Below are 19,513 nucleotides of genomic sequence, written 5' to 3'. Positions count from 1 at the left end.
ACTAGTTTCTTTCTTTTTTTTTTTTTTTTTTATATTTTATTTATTTATTCGACAGAGATAGAGACAGCCAGCGAGAGAGGGAACACAAGCAGGGGGAGTGGGAGAGAAAGAAGCAGGCTCATAGCAGAAGAGCCTGATGTGGGGCTCGATCCCATAACGCCGGGATCACGCCCTGAGCCGAAGGCAGACGCTTAACCGCTGTGCCACCCAGGCGCCCCTATACTAGTTTCTGAAGAGTTTTACAAAAACCGAGAATCTCAACATTCTTATTAGGCTGCCCTGTCTCTTCATCTGTCATTCCTTCCTCCCTCCCTAACACTTCGCTATCCCATTTCTATCCCTCCTCCTGTTTGCTTTTTGTACCGATATTTTTGGAAGTAGTTGTGATAATTCAGTTACCTTGATAAGAAGATGCAGTCTTCCCATTAGGTAATTCTGTCACATGGCTTCGTTTCACTTCTCAGTCAGTTCTGAAATTTACTTTTCTCAGGCTAGAAATTTAGTTTTATGTTGCTGAATGTCTACATGCAAACTGTAACTATGTACGCATCTATGCCGGCCTACTTCCAACCAGGACCTAAGGTGACTTACAAGGGAAAGAAGCTGCAGCCGCAGTCACGAAAGACTGTTACCAAGAGAACGCCCAGATGAGAGTGAAGTAGGAGACGTGGGAGGGAGAGGAAGGAGTCAAGTTACATAGAGATCCGTGCTGAGTAAATCTGCTGAAACTGAACATAAAAATAAAAACTTCGCTTTGTGCCCCATAACAGGCGCTTTCAGTGAAAAGCACGCACATATCCTTTATTTTCAGCAAGTGGTGAGAGAAGAGTGTGGTGAGAGTTGTGTGGTGGGCAATGAAGGAAAAAACTGATGGGGCAAGTCCATGCTTTTAATTTGCAGCCCCATTCCTTAGTGTTGTGCGCTCGTTTTCATACGGTCTGAGGGAAATAAGGAAATGACATTCGCACTGGTCTTTTGAACTGTAGAGTTGCATGTGAGTCTCGGTTTCTTTGAGTGGCATTAAGAGCAGATAGCGCCACGATTCTGGTTCCTTTCTTAAGCTTTTGGAGCAGCCTCACTTTTGGAACCAGTTATCAAACGTATTGATCATACTGCTTTACCTTCTGGGTTCTAGAAGGTAAAGTGGGGAGAGGTCTTTGTTGGTGTTGTTTTATTGACACTTGGAAGCTTCCTGTAGTACCTGTTAAGAATTAGCTAGATGTGTCACAGATGTAATTTAATAATGAAATAAGAGCAAAAGGAGAAATGGTCATAGAAAGGGAAAGAAGGCAGACATAAGGAGACTAGGGCAAAGTAGATAGGCCAGGAGAAATGAAGTGTGAATAACTAGAGTTGACCAAATACCACAGAGGGACCTGTGGTTGTATTGCATCCACTTCAAGCATAATACACGGTACATCGCTGTTGGTGCTGGTACTTACTGGGAAAGCTAGCGTTGGCTGATGGTAGGCAAATTAAAGCAACTACAACAAAAAGATGAAAACGAAGTTTTATGGGAGAAGTTTAGGACTAGAAAGACCAACTTTTCCAAAGTAGAGGTCACTAAATGTAGATGTGGTCAGCAGGAATTCACGCTACCGGACTATGCGCTTTTCAGATTTTGGCCTGTAGGTAATTTCTGCCATATTTTTGACAGTTTCCATCTCCTTTTGGGGAGAGATTTCTTGTTCGATTGATGACCTCAGTTCAATTATTTAGTGTTCTTCAGACAGTTGGAAATTTATTGAGTACGTCAACCACTAGTGACTTGATCTTTGTTTAAAAAAAAAAACAGAGCTACAAACTCCTGATCTTTAAGGAAACATGCATATCTACTTTTTCCAGTTGGGTTGAAGCAAGCCCCAACTTGTTCAGAGGCAGCCGTTATGATTTCATTAAAACAATAAAAACAGTGTTTTCTATGACATTATGAAATGAGTGAGCTAAAATACTGTTCTTTTGTGTTGTGTTTGATTGTTTTCTATTTCTTCACATAACGAATCTAAACAAGGCCAGAAGCAATAGGTGATTATTCCATCATCTTCCTGTGGTTGAACACACAGATTTTCCACATTTGTCCATAAAGGATTTTAGGGCCTTTGGGGTTCAGTTAGCTCATTCAGGACTTACCTGCGGAACGTTGGCTATCTTGGGAGGATATAGGTAAGTCACTTCTGAGGGGCCTCATGCACCATGCTCTTGCTGTAGGGATGATTTGTTCAAGATTGTACTGCTCTGGTGAGGCATTTTACTTGAAGTTGGGAGTTGAAATTCATTTGTTCATTCCATTATCCGGGTGCTCCTGCTGTGCTGCATGCAAAGCTGGCCTGTGGGAATGTAGAGGTGAATAAGACACGGACGCTCCCACAGGGGATTCAGTGGGGAAGACAGACATTCACAGACAATATAATGTGTTCACAGTATGTGATCGGTGATAGACTTGATGGTGTGAATGCAGTGCTAGGGGCTCACAGTGGGGGATGACTGATACCACCTGAGAGATTTGGCAGAGACTTCAAAGAGGCAATGATATCTGAGCAGCATTTTTAAGGTTAAGTAGGCATTGACCAAGACGCAGAGGCATTCCAAACACATCCAGCATGGGCCTCGAGCATGAAAGGGCACGGTGTGTGTGTGGAACAACGCGAAGTTCAGGCTTGCTGCATGTTGTAGGGAGTAGAAGAGCAAGGTGGAGCAAGACTGGGAGTCCCCCAGGCAACTTGCCACAGGGTTAAGATGTTCTGTAGTCACTAGGAAGCAAACAGTTCTTAGAGAAGTGACATGGTGAGATTTGTGGGGTTCTGTTTGTTTTATTTTTTATGAGGCGAGCATTGTGGGAGAAAGATAGGAATAGGAAAAATCTGCAGTCTTTTCAGAGACTGGTAGAATTGTGGAAAGGAATTGTGAGCATTTCAATCAAAGCAGTGGCAGTGGGGACAGAGGAAGGGGAGAATCTGAGGTGTTTGAGGCAAAGGCAGCACTGGTTTACTAGTCACTACGTTGTTGAGAGAGAAGAGGAGGAGATGACAAGAGTGCCGAGGTTTTCATGTCTGTCTCCTGTTACAGGGTGGGTGATGGATGTCATTCATGGAGAGGGACTGCAAGGGGCGTGCGGCTTTGGAGGATATGGTAAATTCGTTTTATGGATGTTAGGGTGCTTTAAGACATCCGGGTCTTAAATAGATAACTCTTGCAGGTTATCTTTTGCAGGTAGGAGATGTACATGTTTAAAAGCATGGCGCCCCAGTGGCTACAGTCCATTAGGCTGAGGGTGAAGCATAATTTGAATAAGGGACAAGGGCAGAATCTGGGGTAGGGAGTGCATGGTGGTAGGGAGGAGATAGAGAAAATAGGCATACTGAAGATTGGAAGAAGACCAGTAGGGAGAAGTGACCTGTGAACGAGGGACAGGAGAGGTTCCAGAACAGATGAACAGGGTCAAATGGTTCGAAGAGTTTAAAGAGAAGATGGATTAATTAAATGTGGGGCTGATACGGTGCCGTTCTGGCTCTGAGTGAAAGCTGGTAAAGTGAAGCATATGCCATGGAAATCACTTTACCATGGGTAGGATTGAAAGAAAGATTAGTTTGGATGGTTGTTGGGATTATGAGAGAGGCTTACAGCCCATGTGTGGAGGTTACCTTTAAATAAGAGAGAAGGATACTTGTTTTCTCAGATGAAGGGGGGGAGGAGAGGAAAGTGGTGTTTTTTTTTTTGTTGTTGTTAATCAAGAAAATAGGAATATTCAAGCTTGTGCTTTTCTGGGTGAGTAGGAGGTGAAGTTGGGGGCAGAGTAATCATGATTGAATTTGATTGAGCGCTTATTGGTGCTGGGCTCTGTGCTGTGTACTTTATAAATGTTAGCGGTCTTTGGTTTTTTATCCTCTGCCCCTTAGAGGTGAAGAAAGAGGGGGTTCAGGGACATTATAAAACTTACCCAAAGTCACATACTTGATAAGTGTTAGATTCTGGTTTGGGGCTCACTTGGTCTGATTCCATCATCCTTTAACCAAAGGAAGGAGAAGGAAGTGTGAGATAGAGATGTTAGCAGCAAGCAGCCGTGGAGAGAGTAGATGAGGGTTTTCAGACACCTATGGTGAGGGGAAGAGAGAAATTGCTAACTTGCAGAATTTCAAATTTGGTCTTCCATCCCTCTGTGGAATGACTTGAAAATAAGGCTGGCTGATATTGGTGAAATAGATTAAACTGCATGTTCTTTCAGTACACCTCTGCAGCGTAATCTCTTGTTACGTTATAAACTGTGGCAGACTTCATAGGCTTTAGCTGAGCATTATAACCCATCTGACCAAATAAGATTGGAATTTGACAGAAAAGCAAAATGACACCATTAGTTTAGCATACTTCAGAGCCAGAATTCCAAAGAGAAGCAGTGTATAGACCAATAGCAAAAGTACAACCAGAAATCTCTTACCTGGCAAGTTTTGCTGTATCATTTCTGGGTAGCTTCACGACTCCGATCATATTAACATATTATGTTAAAAAATTATTATCGATAGTCATTTACATTTATTGTCCAAGATTTTTAGAATTTAACTGCATTGAACTCCTGGCATGTGCATCACCTTAAAACTAAATGAACTTCTGTGAACTTCTGCCTTTAAAACACACAAACACACACACACACACACACACACACACACACTGTAGACCTTTGTTTCAGCAGCTTGGAAGAGCCTAAAGGGAAGCAGTCTTCTGTCTTGACTCTCCCAGCTTCAGTTTCTTCTTCTTTTTTCTTCATTTATTTGGCAATTTATTGAGCGCCTACTCTGTGCTCTGTTCTACAAAGTGGGGATATGGTGGTGGACAAGACGAAGCTTATATTCAAGTGAATAGACTATCAGTGAGTAATACAGTATGTCAAGTTGTGAAATGCAATCACCTAAAAAGAAAGTAGAGTAAGGAGATGGGATATGAGAGTGGTGGTTTTGTAGGTAGTGTGGCCAGATGTCTCATTTGGATAGGCTTGATTAAGGAGAGGGATGAGTCACCTAAGAAACAAGGCAGGGGACTACCAAGGACATGGCAGGATCCTGCGGACGTGGTCCAGGAGCTGAAAGAAGGCTGATGTGACTGGAGGACAGAGAGTGGAGTTCAGGGAGGGAGCCAGGGTGTCAGTCCGGAGGGCCTTGCAGGCGGTGCTCGAGACTTTGCATAGCTGCGGTTTCTATGTTCACAGAATTAATCCAGATTTGATGAAGTGACTAAAACCATTAGGTTTGGCAATATTGTTATATTTATACTCTTGTATTATTTTTTACTTTATAGGATGGAACAAAATTCATCTGTATTGGGGCTCTCTATTCTGAGCTTTTGGCTGTCAGCAGTAAAGGAGAACTTTATCAGTGGAAGTGGAGTGAATCTGAGCCTTACAGAAATGCACAGGTATGTTGTCATATGAAACTTGCATTGAATGGCTCTATATATTGACACACAAAATGGTAATCATTTTTCTTATGCTTTTAAAGAATCCTTCACTGCATCATCCACGAGCAACATTTTTGGGGCTAACCAATGAAAAGATAGTCCTGCTGTCTGCAAATAGCATAAGAGCAACTGTAGCTACAGAAAATAACAAGGTACAGAACAGTGTGCATTGATGGAGAAACATTTCCTGCTTAAATTCTTGGTTTTCTTCCTCTCCCTGCCCCTTTTCTATCTTTTCATTTTCTGTCTTTCTAACTAGATCCACAAACACAAAGCATCTCAAACCTAAAGAGAGTAATCCAATGTATAGTTTTTTTATTGCTGGTTTATCCCTATATTATAATCTAGCTTATGGAGAGGGCTTTTTCCTTTAAGGGAAAGAAACAGTATTCAAGATAAGGGCTGACAAAGCCAGAAGAGATGCACTGGGAAAGTACGGGGTATTATACCTTAGACTGTCAGTTTGGCTTTCGAGTCACTAAATTCTTTTTGAAAATTGTTGAAGCAAATGTTTAATTTTGATTAATTTCTTAGAGATGGCTTTAGACATTCATATCAATAACTGCTACTTTGATTTATTTGTGTGAAGAAAATATTTTAGGTTCTAGTCTTAATTAAGAAAGTTTTCTGAATTACGTATTTTTCTGACATTTAACTCAAAGCATTTTGGAATTTCAGTCCATAGAATATGTATGTATGCCTTTTCCTAGTTTTGACCACAATGCTTTTCCAAAGATTACTTGTATTTTATTTATTTAAGCCCTTATTATTTTACTCTTTAGGTTGCTACATGGGTGGATGAAACTTTAAGTTCTGTGGCTTCTAAATTAGAGCACACTGCACAGACTTACTCAGAACTTCAGGGTGAACGGATTGTGTCTTTACATTGCTGTGCCCTGTACACCTGTGCCCAGCTAGAGAACAATTTATATTGGTGGTGAGTACCACAGGGAAGGGGAATTCCGTATCAGTGAGTGCTTTTAGGTGCATAGATAGGTGCTTTGAGTAGTGGAATACCAACATGAGAAGGCCGGTCAAAAGATAATGCTTTTTAGGGAGGGAAATTTCACTTTGGAGCAAAGTAATATTAGAAAAGAAAACACCTTAAAAAAAAGAAAACCTTATACAAGTAACACATACTTAGTGACTATAATTATGAAATTTTACAAAAGTATGAAGTAGAAACGAACATCACCTACCATCCTACAACCTAAAGATAACTACTGTTAGCATTCAGGAGTATTTAAATCTTATTTTCCTATACGTGAATGTGTACTTTGCTTTTATGTAATTGGAAGCATAGGCTATAAGGTATCTTTTCATGCTTTTTTTCATTCAACAGTATTGCTTAAAATACAACTTTAAAGGTTATTCAAGTATTTTGTTGGATGAATATTCTGTGCCTTCCTTAATTATTCCTTTACTGTTAGGGATTTTAAATGTATTTTCTGTTGTGTGTTAAGGAGTTAGTAGTAAATTTGCATTGACAGAAATATTATATAGGGGAATCTACGAATGAGATATAATTATTTGGAAGAAATTTTGGGTGACCAATTTTCTGTAAATTTTAATCCCTAAAGGCTTAATAAAAATGGATCCAGTTAGGTGTTAAACTTGTGATCAAGTTATGATTAAGAATGAGTTGTACATGTTGATACTATTCTGAAGCAAAAACCCTATTATATGTGTAATTTCAGATTTATTTAATAGGCTTTTTGCTCGCTTGACCAGTTTATCCTTTTCCTTTTCAGGGGTGTAGTTCCTTTTAGTCAAAGGAAAAAAATGTTAGAGAAAGCTAGAGCAAAAAATAAAAAGCCCAAATCTAGTGCTGGTATTTCTTCGATGCCGAACATCACTGTTGGTACCCAGGTAAGTGATTAGAATGAAACCTGTCCTAAGGGACGTTGTTTCTCTTCAAAATCGCTTTCTTCCCCTGTTCGCAGTTTTACAAATGAATGTCATTTGAAGGAGCAGGTTCCGGTAGCATGTGCTCTTTATTCAGTAGTTGAGCAGAGAGATTTCTGCCCCAGTGTCAGTAGATTAACGTATGGGGCAAGGTTCCCAGATTTGCCTCATTTTATGAATTACTCGGTACTTAAATGCAGAACGTGGAGCTCCTTACCTGAAACGTTTCTTCAGTTTGTCTGGGGGTACGGCCCAAGCATCATCGTGTTTCACAAACATCGCAGGTGATAAACAGCCAGGCAGTTTGAAAGATACTGCGCTTGGGGATGCTGTCAGCATAAGGCAGGAGGCATTGTCAGATCTCTGTTTCTACCAGTTTCTTTTTTTTGATTCTGAGACGGTTTTATGCTCCCTATTTTATAGATGGGTAATTTTTCTGAGACCTCAGTGGACCAAAGTGTGGTCCGAGGACTTCTGCTGGCTTTTCCATTCTTTCAGGGAGTCTGCAGAGTCCTTTCTCTCTCCATTTACATATCTGTGTGAAGCTGAATTATCTTCCTACACTTCAGTCAGACTAATGTAGCACAACAGATGGAATGCAGACGCAAACATGGGAGTGTCTTGTGTTAAATCAGACATTAAGAGATTTGCAAAATTGTAAATAATGCCACTTTTCTTGCTATTATTTTTGAAAATGTAGTTACGTTTCATAAAATTGTTTATATTAACTGTTAAATATTTAAAGATTTCTCCGTTTTAATTAATAATACATTAAAAACCAGCTAGATAGGACCCAAATAAACGAAAGATTTTTGGGTCCTCAGTAATACTTAATAGGGAAAAAGGATTCTGAGACCAAAAGAGTTCGAGAACTGTTATTACATTTCTCATTCATAGACTTTCTAGAAGTTTATCTTCAGGATAAAATTCGATGCCCATATTCATTACAGCAAATGCTGCAATAAATGTTTAAGGGTTTTAAAATTCCTATCACTTAGACAAATTTTAATTTTTTTTACACAATTTTTTTTTTTTTAAGATTTTATTTATTTGACAGAGATGGAGACAGCCAGCGAAAGAGGCAACACAAGCAGGGGGAGTGGGAGAGGAAGAAGCAGGCTCCTAGCAGAGGAGCCTGATGTGGGGCTCGATCCCAGAACACCGGGATCACACCCTGAGCCGAAGGCAAACGCTTAACCGCTGTGCCACCCAGGCGCCCCTTTTTACACAATTTTTATTACACAGTGTGGTTCTAATTTTGTCATCTTGCACTTTCCTTCAATTTTTTTTTTTTTCCTGATCACAAGGTGGTATTACTTATATTCCCTATGTCTTAAAAAAAATAGTCACCACTTTAACTGTTACTTTTCTACAAAGCCCAGCTTGAATGTACCCAATTTTCTTTGTGGCTCTTTTTTTTTCTTTTTTTTCTTTTTGGGGGTCATATTCATGGTTGTCTTGTTCTGATTCCTTTCTTGTCCTCCCAGCTAGGAAGTCTTCAGTGATTACCCACTGTTTTGAATAATATTGTTCAGCCTTCATCATTTATGTCAGTTGCTTTGGGCAGATCTCTCTCAAGGAGGCTCCCCTTTTCCTGTTTAGTCCAAATTCTGATTTCTGATGTTCTCAAAGTTCCTTGTTCACTGGACTCACATAATAGCAGGATATCCTAGCATTTGCCTTATTAGCTTGTAGGATGACATTGTAGGATGACGTTACTATAGGTAGGGAGGGTAGAAAAAATACTTTAAAGATGCATTGAAAAAAAGTTTTGTTTTTTTTTTTTTAAGATTTTATTTATTCGACAGAGAGACAGCTAGCGAGAGAGGGAACACAAGCAGGGGACTGGGAGAGGAAGAAGCAGGCTCATAGCAGAGGAGCCTGATGTGGGGCTCGATCCCATAATGCTGGGATCACGTCCCGAGCCGAAGGCAGACGCTTAACTGCTGTGCCACCCAGGCGCCCCTGAAAAAAAGTTTTAAACAAAATAGCTTCACACTAAATCGCTGAGAGGTAGTGATGTATTAAAATATTTTGGTCGTAAAGCTAAGATTTCGTTTTAAAGCTGTAGGAAACTAGAGTTTAAAGATAGTCACAGCCACAGAACAAGGAAAGTGTCATTTGATAACTGTTGATCACTTAGAGTTTTCAGCTACACCTGCACTCTTGGATCATAGTTGTTGCGAGTGATGTATTTAGCAGTTATTCATTTGCATGTCTTGCTATATGCTGGACCCTGAATACACATCTCCTTGTCTTTAAGGTGCATTTATTTTTTTTATAAGAAAGCATTAATAAATAACCTATCTTCTAATATAATGCCTTAACACATTTCTCTTTATAGTATAAACTTTCCTTTTTTTTTTTTTTTTTAAAGATTTTATTTATTTATTTGCCCGAGAGCGAGTGAGCATAGGCAGAGAGAGAGGGAGAAGCAGACTCCCTGTTGAGCAGGGAGCTGGATGTGGGGTTCAATCCCAGGACCCTGGGATGGGATCATGACCTGAGCTGAAGGCAGACGCTTAGCTGACTGAGCCACCCAGGCGCCCCCAGAATATAGACTTTCTTATTTAAGATTTTTATTTATTTGTTTGAGAGAGTGAGCGACAGAGAGAGAGAGCACAAATGGGGAGAAGGGGCAGAGGGAGAGGGAGAAGCAGACTCTCCGCTGAGCAGGGAGCCCGACATGGGACTCTATCCCAGAACCCTGGGATCATGAGCTGAAGGCAGATGCTTAACCACCTGAGCCACCTGGGTGCCCTGTACCACCTTCTTCTATGTCACTTACGGTTAATTATAAACCACCAAACGCATGATCTTCACATATGCCACTGTCAAGTACAACATAATCATTAGTTACTGGATGACTGAACAGAATGTTGGTAATACTGAGCTATTGGAGAAATCAAGAGATTTCCAGAAATAATGTTTGTCTCTCATTTGGAACTATTGTTGGTGTCTTTGACAATGCCACCTTGCAGGTTATTAGTTTCAGGGTATGACCTAAGGGTGCTCGTTGGCAGTGAGATGTTTTAGGTTATTCAGTCCTGAACTCAGTTAACTTCTAACACTGATGTTCTTTTTTAATGTAAGAAAAAACATATTATCCAGTGAAGCGTCTGGTTTTTAGAAAACAGTCTTCTGGAGGAAAGAAATACCCATAGAGATGAAATTACAGAGCCTGTATATACTGTATAGCATCACGAATTAGGAAAGTAACTTCAAATTAGAAGAAACCGACAAAAAGTGTTACTGTTTTGTTCATATTTTATTTTTTTAATGCCAACCTTTAAAAAAAGTTTCTTCTCTATTTCTGTTCTATTTCCTTATAGCGGAATTGTCAGGATATTTGTTGCATGAAATTTGTTTTGTTGCATGAAAAGTTATTTTTTAGCTAATGTGCTAAAATCATTATTGCTCCTTAAATTGGGGAACAAATTCTTGATGGAGACCTTTTTTGTTTTGTGGGGTTTTGTTTTGTTTTTGTTTTTGTTTTTTTGATGGAGACATTTAAGAATGCTTTATCAGCATTATCGTTGGTATAAGACTGTTTTGGGAAAACCTAGGAAACAATACTTTCATGTATTATATTCATACATTTGAAGCAACTCTTCTAGTTTTAAAATTATGTCATTTTGATGGTGATTCTTCTTTCGTATGCTAGGTATGCTTAAGAAATAATCCTCTTTATCACGCTGGAGCAGTTGCATTTTCCATTAGTGCTGGCATTCCTAAAGTTGGTGTCTTAATGGAGTCCGTTTGGAATATGAATGATAGCTGTAGATTTCAACTTCGATCTCCTGAGAGCTTGAAAAGTATGGACAAAGCTAGCAAAACTACTGAAGCTAAGTAAGTACTATAATCTAATTATGGTTTTATAGTAGTTTCCAGTTTGCTCTGTATATGAGGGGCTAGTCAGGGCTGACTTAGAGGTGCACAGTGACATAGAAGTGTGCTCCCGTGGTGGGTCTCATGAGGATGCCTAAGAGTTTTGAACAGAATTGGTCAAATTAACTGTTTGCAGCTTGGTTACTATTTGTGTATTATAGTTCTTAATGTTCAGCAGCTGGAGTAGAGATGTAGGGATCTCCTTTGGTGTCTTTGTCTGTCATTAGAGTGTGTCCTTTGCCATTGTTGTGTGGCAGTAATAATGTTTTCAGCCTTACTTGTATCGGCCAACTTTGCCCTTCTCTCTCTGTGTGAAATCATCTTAATTTCTACCTAATGTCTTATCTGCATCTAGATCCTTGGAAGGGTTTTACAAGTTAACATGCCAGGGAGGGAAATTCTATAAAGGATTTGTAAATATTGGGGTTGGAGGGATATGTGAACAGAAATACCACAGAATTGTGTGGAGCCCACACAGAGTCACACAGAATTGTGTGGAGCCCACACAGAGCCCACACAGAGTCTGGCTTATTGTTTGGGAGCTGGATACTTAGATCTTGTTTAACTCTGGTACTTCTTAGAAGCATCTACTTGTCTCTTAAAATATTGGTATGTAATGTGATTTGGTTATTATATGAACTTTAAAAACATTAATAAAGTTTATAAATAACCTTTTTTCTTAATCTTACATAAAAATATGTGACCATTATAGAAACATGGATGAGTAATGTTATATTTCAGAAATAACATTTTAAATGTTATTATGTATTTCCTTTTTTAAAAAATGTACACAGGTGTTGAAAAGACATGATGGGGATTGTACCATACATACAGATTTTTAAAGTGCTGAAATTTTTTTGTTTGCTCAAATGAATGTAATGAATGTAAATTTGCTGTCTTTATCGCTACTTTTCCTCTTAATGTTAAAGATGCAAATTGAAGTTCAGAAAACACAGGGATTACTGTTAAATAAGTTAAAAAAAAATAATCTTAAATAAACCAAAGCTATTATAACTTCTGCCAAATTAAGGCTTCTTGCTTTGTTGTAGTGCTCTCTCTCTCTCTCTCTCTCTCTCCCTGCCTTGTTTTACAAAATAGATTTATAGACTTCCTAATCACAGTGATTTTTATCCTAAAAATAAAAGTGACAAAAGACATTTTAATTATTTATGAAACTTTGTAAAGAATGGTTGAAATATTTTTGACGTGTACAAATATAAGTGAGTTTAAAATAGGATATGCTATTGAGATCGTGTGATTTATGAAGTTTTTCATGTCTTCTTTGAAATTTTCCATCTTTATTAATTAACTTAGTAAAAGAGCTTAGTGAAATTAAATGTTAAGAACATAGTCATTTTCATGTGAACAGACTCTTCTTTGCTAAGTCGTTGACGTGCGTTCACTGTAAAGGCATGCTAGTGATGAGTCAGTATCGGCCCGTTCGCAGCATCGCAAGATTTGCAGAGCAGCCACGAACGAGTGTTCACGTGTGCTTGTACTCAGCGCTTTGCCAAGATGCTGGTGAAAATAATACTGGTTTTCTCTGGACTTTTTCTAAACTCAGGTGAAATTTCTGGTGGAGGTAATAGGAGACGAGTAGGTTAAGATGATGGCCCTGATTATAAAATATACCAGAATGATCTATATATAACACATTTCTTAGTAATAGGTGACTTTTCTGACTAAAAATTGACTTTTGCCTTTTAATGACTAAACATATTTATGTTTTCACTATCTGTAGAATATCGTGTAGTTGCTGACTGTAGGTATCTTCTTAGGTATGGTAAATGAAATAACTCAGTGCAAAGGGATAGTTTACTAATTCTGTAATTTCTCATTTCGGTTATAACATAATGGTTCAAGAATACATTTTTGTAAACCATTGTGAGTAGAGTTCCTTCTTTGAACTCTAAGAAATTAATGATCTAGTTGGCATTTTATTTATTTTCCTTTACCATTTTCTTATGTCCAAGTCAGAGTTCACTGAAGTGTGAAACTTGTTTGCTCAAGAGGCTTAGGCTAAATTGAGTGTAGTTTTTGTTGTTATTCCGAGATAAGGCTTATCTGAATCATTGTTCCACGTTGTTGATAGCTTTATGTGGTGTATTTTTCTTTCCTTTCTTTTAAAACATTCCTGAGAATTTAAACTATGCACTGTGTACCTTTTTCAGTACCTTGAGTTCTAGAAATAGACCACTTTGTACAAGTTTTTAGTATTTCATTCCCGTACAAGAATAAACTTGAGTCTTAAAAATCATCTGACAAGTTCCTCATATTTCATTTTCCTAATAATGAGGAGAATCTTATTTCTAATCTCAGGCCTGAAAGTAAGCAGGAGCCAGTGAAAACGGAAATGGGTCCCCCACCGTCTCCAGCGTCCACGTGCAGTGATGCGTCCTCAATTGCCAGCAGTGCATCGATGCCATATAGTAAGTTTTATGTGTAGTGTACATTGGTCAAAATAAGGTCCCAGGCAGACAGCTGTGTTCAGTCTGTTTATGGTTTGAGGCAACTCATATACCATTTTTAATATCTTTTCATAGAAGTTGTATTTCTACCAGTTTGATTTTTTTGTGTGTGCACAGCTTTATTTAAATGAAAAAAAAAAAAAGCTATTTACAGTGTTGCTATTCCTGTTGTTTTTGAGAGTTAGAGTGTTTTATAATTTGTAAAATGCTTCATAGTAATAGTGGGAAATAACTGCCACTAATTAGAATATCTGCCCACCTTTGTTGAGACTGCTTTTATTGTAAATTGGTTATGGTTCGGTCACAGTTTTTGCTCTGAATTTGTAGAATTCATGAACCTATACTCACTATTGCACCTTGGATTTAAAGAGTTTTTTTTCGAAAAGTCCTCAAAATAAATTTATTTTATAATGTATTTGCTTTGCACCTGAGGAAACTGAAAGTTAGACTTTGAATAGTTATGTTAAAGTTTTAAGAATAGCCTAATAGATCTTTTATTTTAAACCTTGGTCAGATAACTCTAATTTTAAGGGTTCAAAATAAGTTTGTTATTTCTTCTTTGTGGTGTTTGCAGTAGTATTAATATCACTAGGCATTAACAGATAGGGTTATTTTTCACTACGAGGTCATTTGAAGTGGAAGTTGGTCATAAAACGTCATAAAGCAGTAGTTCACAGCATTGTTATTTAGATATCTCAGTTATGTATCCCTTTACAGATGATCTTTTTTCACAAATTTAGATGAAATCTATAAAGTCTTTTTTACATTTTCTTTTTGGTACTTACCATTTTGTTGTTGTCTAAGAACGACGACGGTCCACCCCTGCCCCGAAAGAGGAGGAAAAAGTGAACGAAGAGCAGTGGTCTCTTCGAGAAGTCGTTTTTGTGGAAGATGTTAAGAATGTTCCTGTTGGCAAGGTTTGTTCAAAATATCTAAGAATTAATTATTACCAGAATTAGAACAGTATCGTTATCCAAGAATTTATGGTTGGTGAGTGTTCAGCCCTTTCCTCAAAGCTGCTCTGTTTATCACTTTCAGTGAGCCCTTAGCCTGTTGCAGATATCTTCTCTGTCCCTGAGATGCATAGATGACTCTGAGGCCTCTTCTTGAGCGTTTATGGTGATATGTTGCTTTCTTAAAAAAGTGTTATTTTGGAATAATTTTAGATTTGCCGAAAAGTTGCGAAGAGAAAAAATATATATATTTTGAGATTACATGTTACTTTTTGATACACTCCGTTCTTTGGAGCTATTAGTTCTGAAGAAGAGATCATCTTCCATAACATTTAAAAACTTCCTTAACATTTAAAAGTCTTTGGTGTCTTCAACTCACCTTCTGGGTTCTTTTCCCTTCTTTCTGGAGAGGGTCTCACTTTCTAAGAAAACAAGTGGGTAGAGTCCGTCAGCTGGAATGCCATTAATTTTGCCATCAGTTTCACCTTTCCCGCCACACATACTGAAAAACAAAATGGATCTCTAGCTGCAGAATATCTGCACAGTAAAGGTTTTTCTGATTGTTCATTTGTTTCTGAAGTTGATGGTCTTTCATTTGTACTTAAGGGGAAGAGTAGGTATGCCATCCCCTGGAGTTTACAAAGGCCTTTTTCACACACTATTCCATTTGGTTCTCAAAATAGAACTGTAGTTTATGGGCAGGTATTTCCTCTGAGAAGATCACACTGGCTCAACATCAGAAACAGCAAGTAGCTGAGGTAGAACTCATGTACTCTGGTCTCAGGTCCTGTGCTTATCTTTCTGTATATTGCTGACTCTCTACCTGTGTTGTCCAAAACGGTAGCCACTAACTATATATGTGGCTAGTTAAATTTACTAAAATTAAATAACATAAAAAAGTCAGCTCTTCAGTCACATTAGCTCCATTTCAGGTGCTCAGTAGCCGCTTACGGCTAATACCTACCATATTAGGCAGATATAGAACATTGCCATCATCGTGAAAGTTCTTTCACACAGCAGGGCTCTGAACGAATAAAGAGGAAGGATGGGAGAATTTCAAGGGTTATACTTCATTTTTTCAGTTGATTGCTAAACATCTGCTGGCCGTAAGCGCTGGCTATGTGGGTCAGTTGTGGTCTGGTAAGCCTCACATGCAGACATCAACAGCAAAGCTTTGGTGCGTCTGTTTAGGTTAATTTTTTTCTTTCCAAGCTCAGATTAATTTTATAACTTGGTGATCATTAAGAAAATATAAGAAAATAAATGCCTTCAACGTTAAATTAGTTCAATGGATATAATTTGCACATTAATTTCATATAAGTTGGTGTTAATACCCAGCATATTTGCCTGTACTTCTAGGTGCTAAAAGTGGATGGTGCCTATGTTGCAGTAAAATTTCCAGGAACGTCCAGTAATACAAACTGTCAGAGCAGCTCTGGTTCAGATGCTGACCCTTCTTCTCTCCTGCAGGATTGTAGGTTACTTAGAATTGATGAACTGCAGGTAGGTGTAGAGGGATCACTCAGCAGGTGAATGTTGGGACTGACTACTTGAGTGTGTTCCGGAGTTTGAGAGCAGGTTTCCTTTTGTGTCATGTAGGTTGTCAAAACTGGAGGAACACCAAAAGTTCCTGACTGTTTCCAGAGGACTCCTAAAAAGCTTTGTATACCTGAAAAAACAGAAATATTAGCAGTGAATGTGGATTCCAAAGGTAAAGATTTTGTAACTTTTTCAGCTCTCCTACTTTATATCCTATTAATACTTGTGTAGTTAATGGGTATAGGATACAGCGGCTTGAGGTGTTTGGCAGTTTTTGTCCCTTGTGTGTAATGCTACAGAATGAAATGAACCTACATTTCAAATGTGACCAGAGATGTTGAAATTTGGTAGGCACTTACTAGAGATTACTAAAGATGTACAACTTTTTTTTTTGCATTTATGTTTTCTGAAGGTGTGCATGCTGTTTTGAAGACTGGAAATTGGGTACGGTACTGTATCTTTGATCTTGCTACAGGAAAAGCAGAACAGGAGAACAATTTCCCTACAAGCAGCATTGCTTTCCTTGGTCAGAATGAGAGGAATGTAGCCATTTTCACTGCTGGACAGGTATAGAGGCTTATTTTTGCTTTCGAAAATTGATAGGACAACATTGACATTTTTGTAAAGCCTAGGGTTGAACTCTGATATGCTTGTAATTAAACTGTTGAAGAATTTAGACTATCAAGCACAATTAATACTGGATTTCTTATTTGATCCATATAAACTAATCTAGGGGCACCTGGGTAGCTCAGTTGGTTAAGCATCTGCCTTTACCTCAGGTCATGATCCTGGGGTCCTGGGATTGAGCCTGCATTGCGCTTCCCTGCTTAGTGGGGAGTGTGCTTCTCCCTCTCCCTCTGCTGCTCCCCCTGCTTGTGTGCACTCTCTGTCAGATAAATAAAATCCTAAATAAAAAAAAAAAGAAATAGTAATATGTAAAAGTGTGTGTATATATACATATATACACATACACACATAGACTAATCTAATTGAAAATCTAATTTGAATCTAATTTGAAAATAAATGTACCTGCTGTAAAAATAAAAATCAAAGCGTTTTTGATTGGGAGCCAAATTTTATTATTTCCCCTCTATTATAGGAGTCTCCTATTATTCTTCGAGATGGAAATGGTACTATCTACCCAATGGCCAAAGATTGCATGGGAGGAATAAGGGATCCTGATTGGCTTGATCTTCCACCTATTAGTAGTCTTGGAATGGGTGTACATTCTTTAATAAATCTTCCTGCCAATTCAACAATCAAAAAGAAAGCTGCTATAATCATCATGGCTGTAGAGGTAACTTGACTTTTGAAACTATGTGGCATTTTAGTTCACAGGATACTGCTAGAATCTAGGGAAGACAATCTTGAATAGATTATTTGTTAACCCTCGCTATAGGTGGTAGTAGTCTCTTAGGACAAGAGATAAGTGAACGGGAGATGACACTCAGTGTGTAAGGCATGCCCAGTATTGTAAGAGCACAAAGGGGAGGGATATAAATCAGACTGTGACTGGAGAGAAGGCTTCTCTGAGGAGGTGATGCATGAACACAGCTTTGAATAGTCAGCTAGGAGTGTCCTTGACAACAGCTAAAGGTGGGAGGTGTTATCCCTAGCACCAAGAACAGCCTCTGTGAATCTCAATATGTTGGGAGACCGTGTACATTCTGTTGATATAACCAGAAGAGAAGGCTCATATGGGTCAGTGAGTAGCAAGTTGCAAAGTCTGGAGAAAGGCACTAGGGTACCTTGTGTGCTAACCTGAGGGGTATGAGCTTTCCCCTGAAAGTCGAGAGGAGAAGAATTTCAAACTACCTTTTTAAAAGAAGTAGAGACCAGATAAAAAGGCTTGTGAAGTTATCCAGGTTAGAAACAAAGTAAGCTTGAACTCTCGGAAATGAGGAAGAGGGGTGGATTCAAGAGATCTTAAGGAAGTAGAAGCTTTAAAGCTTGGTGCTGGTCATCAGCAGTAAATGACAGGAAGGAGTTACAAGGCTTCTGATATCGGTGTGGTTGTGGGGAGAGGAAAAAATAGGAGGGACAAAAGGGATGAGGGAGTGCCTTTGGGATATGCCTTTGACATATTCTCTCAACATGTGAATTGAATTGTTCCACATATGTTGCTGGACTTTGGAAAGTTTAATCTTACGCGTTCTACCTCAAACTCCTGAACTAGAGCTTAAAATGTATGGTCTCACCTCAGTGTTTTAGTGCCACAGTCAAAATGGCCTGTCTCCCATGGGGCAGGTACTGAAAATAGTTTTTTAACTGTATTTTTTGTCTTTCCTCCCCCACCAACCCCCACTTTTACGTTTCCTCCTCTCTGTAAGATTGGGGGAAGGGATAGATTATTTAAGTAGTTTGGGGGAGAGGTGATAAAGTTGTTCAAATACACCTTTCTTCTTCCCTTTGTATTCCACACACTCTTTTCCCACTTCTTAATTCTAGTTAAAATGAACAAATTTATGCATTTTCCAAAACTAATGCTTTATATTTAGTCTGTTAAAATCTCTTAACTACAGTGTTAACTCTGGAAGAAGTACATTTCAACTCCTTGATTTATTCATGCTGTGTCTTAGTCTGTTCAGGTTGCTATAGATTAGACTGGCTTATAAACAACAGAAATTTCTTAGAGTTCTGGAGGCTGGAAGTCCAAGATCAAGGTGTGGGCAGATTTGGTGTCTGGTGGGGGCCATTTATTTTTTCATAGACAGCCATGTATTCTCATTTGGTGGGAGGGGGAGAACTCTGGTCTCTTCTATCCCTTTTAAGGGCACTAATCCCACCCACGAAGGCACCACCCTTGTGACTTAATTACTTCTCAAAGGTCCCACCTCCAAATACCATTACACTGGAGATTAGCTTTCAACATATGAATTTTGGGGGCCATAGATACTCAGTCTGTAGCATGCTGTTTCTCAGGTAGTTCTTGAAATGTTCTATAAATTACTAGTATTATCATGTCTTTGATAATGAAGTATATTAGTTGTCACCTCTGAGGCATTCCATCTGCATCTGTCGTGATTTCTGGGGGACTTGAAGGTTTTGGTTTTCACGTACCACATATGATAGAACCTTCATGAGCATAAGAGGGTGTGAGTAAGCCTATATAAAATACATACTCTTTGCCTAATTGATTAACAATACTAATAGAATTCTAATTCGTTAGTTACATAAGATCTAATACAAACCAGGAGTTGGCAGACTGAACTGCAGGCCAGATCCAGTCACCGTCATTCATTTGTGTATTGTATATGGTGGCTTTCCTGCCACAGCCAGAGTTAAGTTAGTTGCAAAAGCTGAAAATATTTACTG

At 38.6% G+C, this 19,513-nt stretch overlaps 1 protein-coding gene across 10 annotated transcripts in view; it reads left to right on the top strand.

Annotated features, from left to right (window-relative positions):
- The window catches only part of UBR5 (ubiquitin protein ligase E3 component n-recognin 5), a 134,685-nt gene that overhangs the window by 62,375 nt on the left and 52,797 nt on the right, over positions 1-19,513 (top strand). For all 10 annotated transcript variants that reach the window (XM_057308118.1, XM_026495613.4, XM_057308116.1 and 7 more), the window contains exons 10-20: positions 5,287-5,403; positions 5,487-5,597; positions 6,228-6,382; positions 7,197-7,314; positions 11,015-11,199; positions 13,558-13,667; positions 14,511-14,623; positions 16,019-16,162; positions 16,259-16,370; positions 16,611-16,765; positions 17,298-17,495. In XM_057308118.1, the coding sequence (XP_057164101.1) occupies positions 5,287-5,403; positions 5,487-5,597; positions 6,228-6,382; positions 7,197-7,314; positions 11,015-11,199; positions 13,558-13,667; positions 14,511-14,623; positions 16,019-16,162; positions 16,259-16,370; positions 16,611-16,765; positions 17,298-17,495 (1,518 nt within the window). The remainder of the gene's footprint in view (positions 1-5,286; positions 5,404-5,486; positions 5,598-6,227; positions 6,383-7,196; positions 7,315-11,014; positions 11,200-13,557; positions 13,668-14,510; positions 14,624-16,018; positions 16,163-16,258; positions 16,371-16,610; positions 16,766-17,297; positions 17,496-19,513) is intronic.

Source organism: Ursus arctos, unplaced genomic scaffold, assembly GCF_023065955.2.
Source record: "Ursus arctos isolate Adak ecotype North America unplaced genomic scaffold, UrsArc2.0 scaffold_6, whole genome shotgun sequence".
In the NCBI taxonomy this organism is placed as follows: domain Eukaryota; kingdom Metazoa; phylum Chordata; class Mammalia; order Carnivora; family Ursidae; genus Ursus; species Ursus arctos.
Note: the sequence above shows the minus strand (reverse complement) of the source record. Positions and strands in the feature narration are given on the sequence as shown.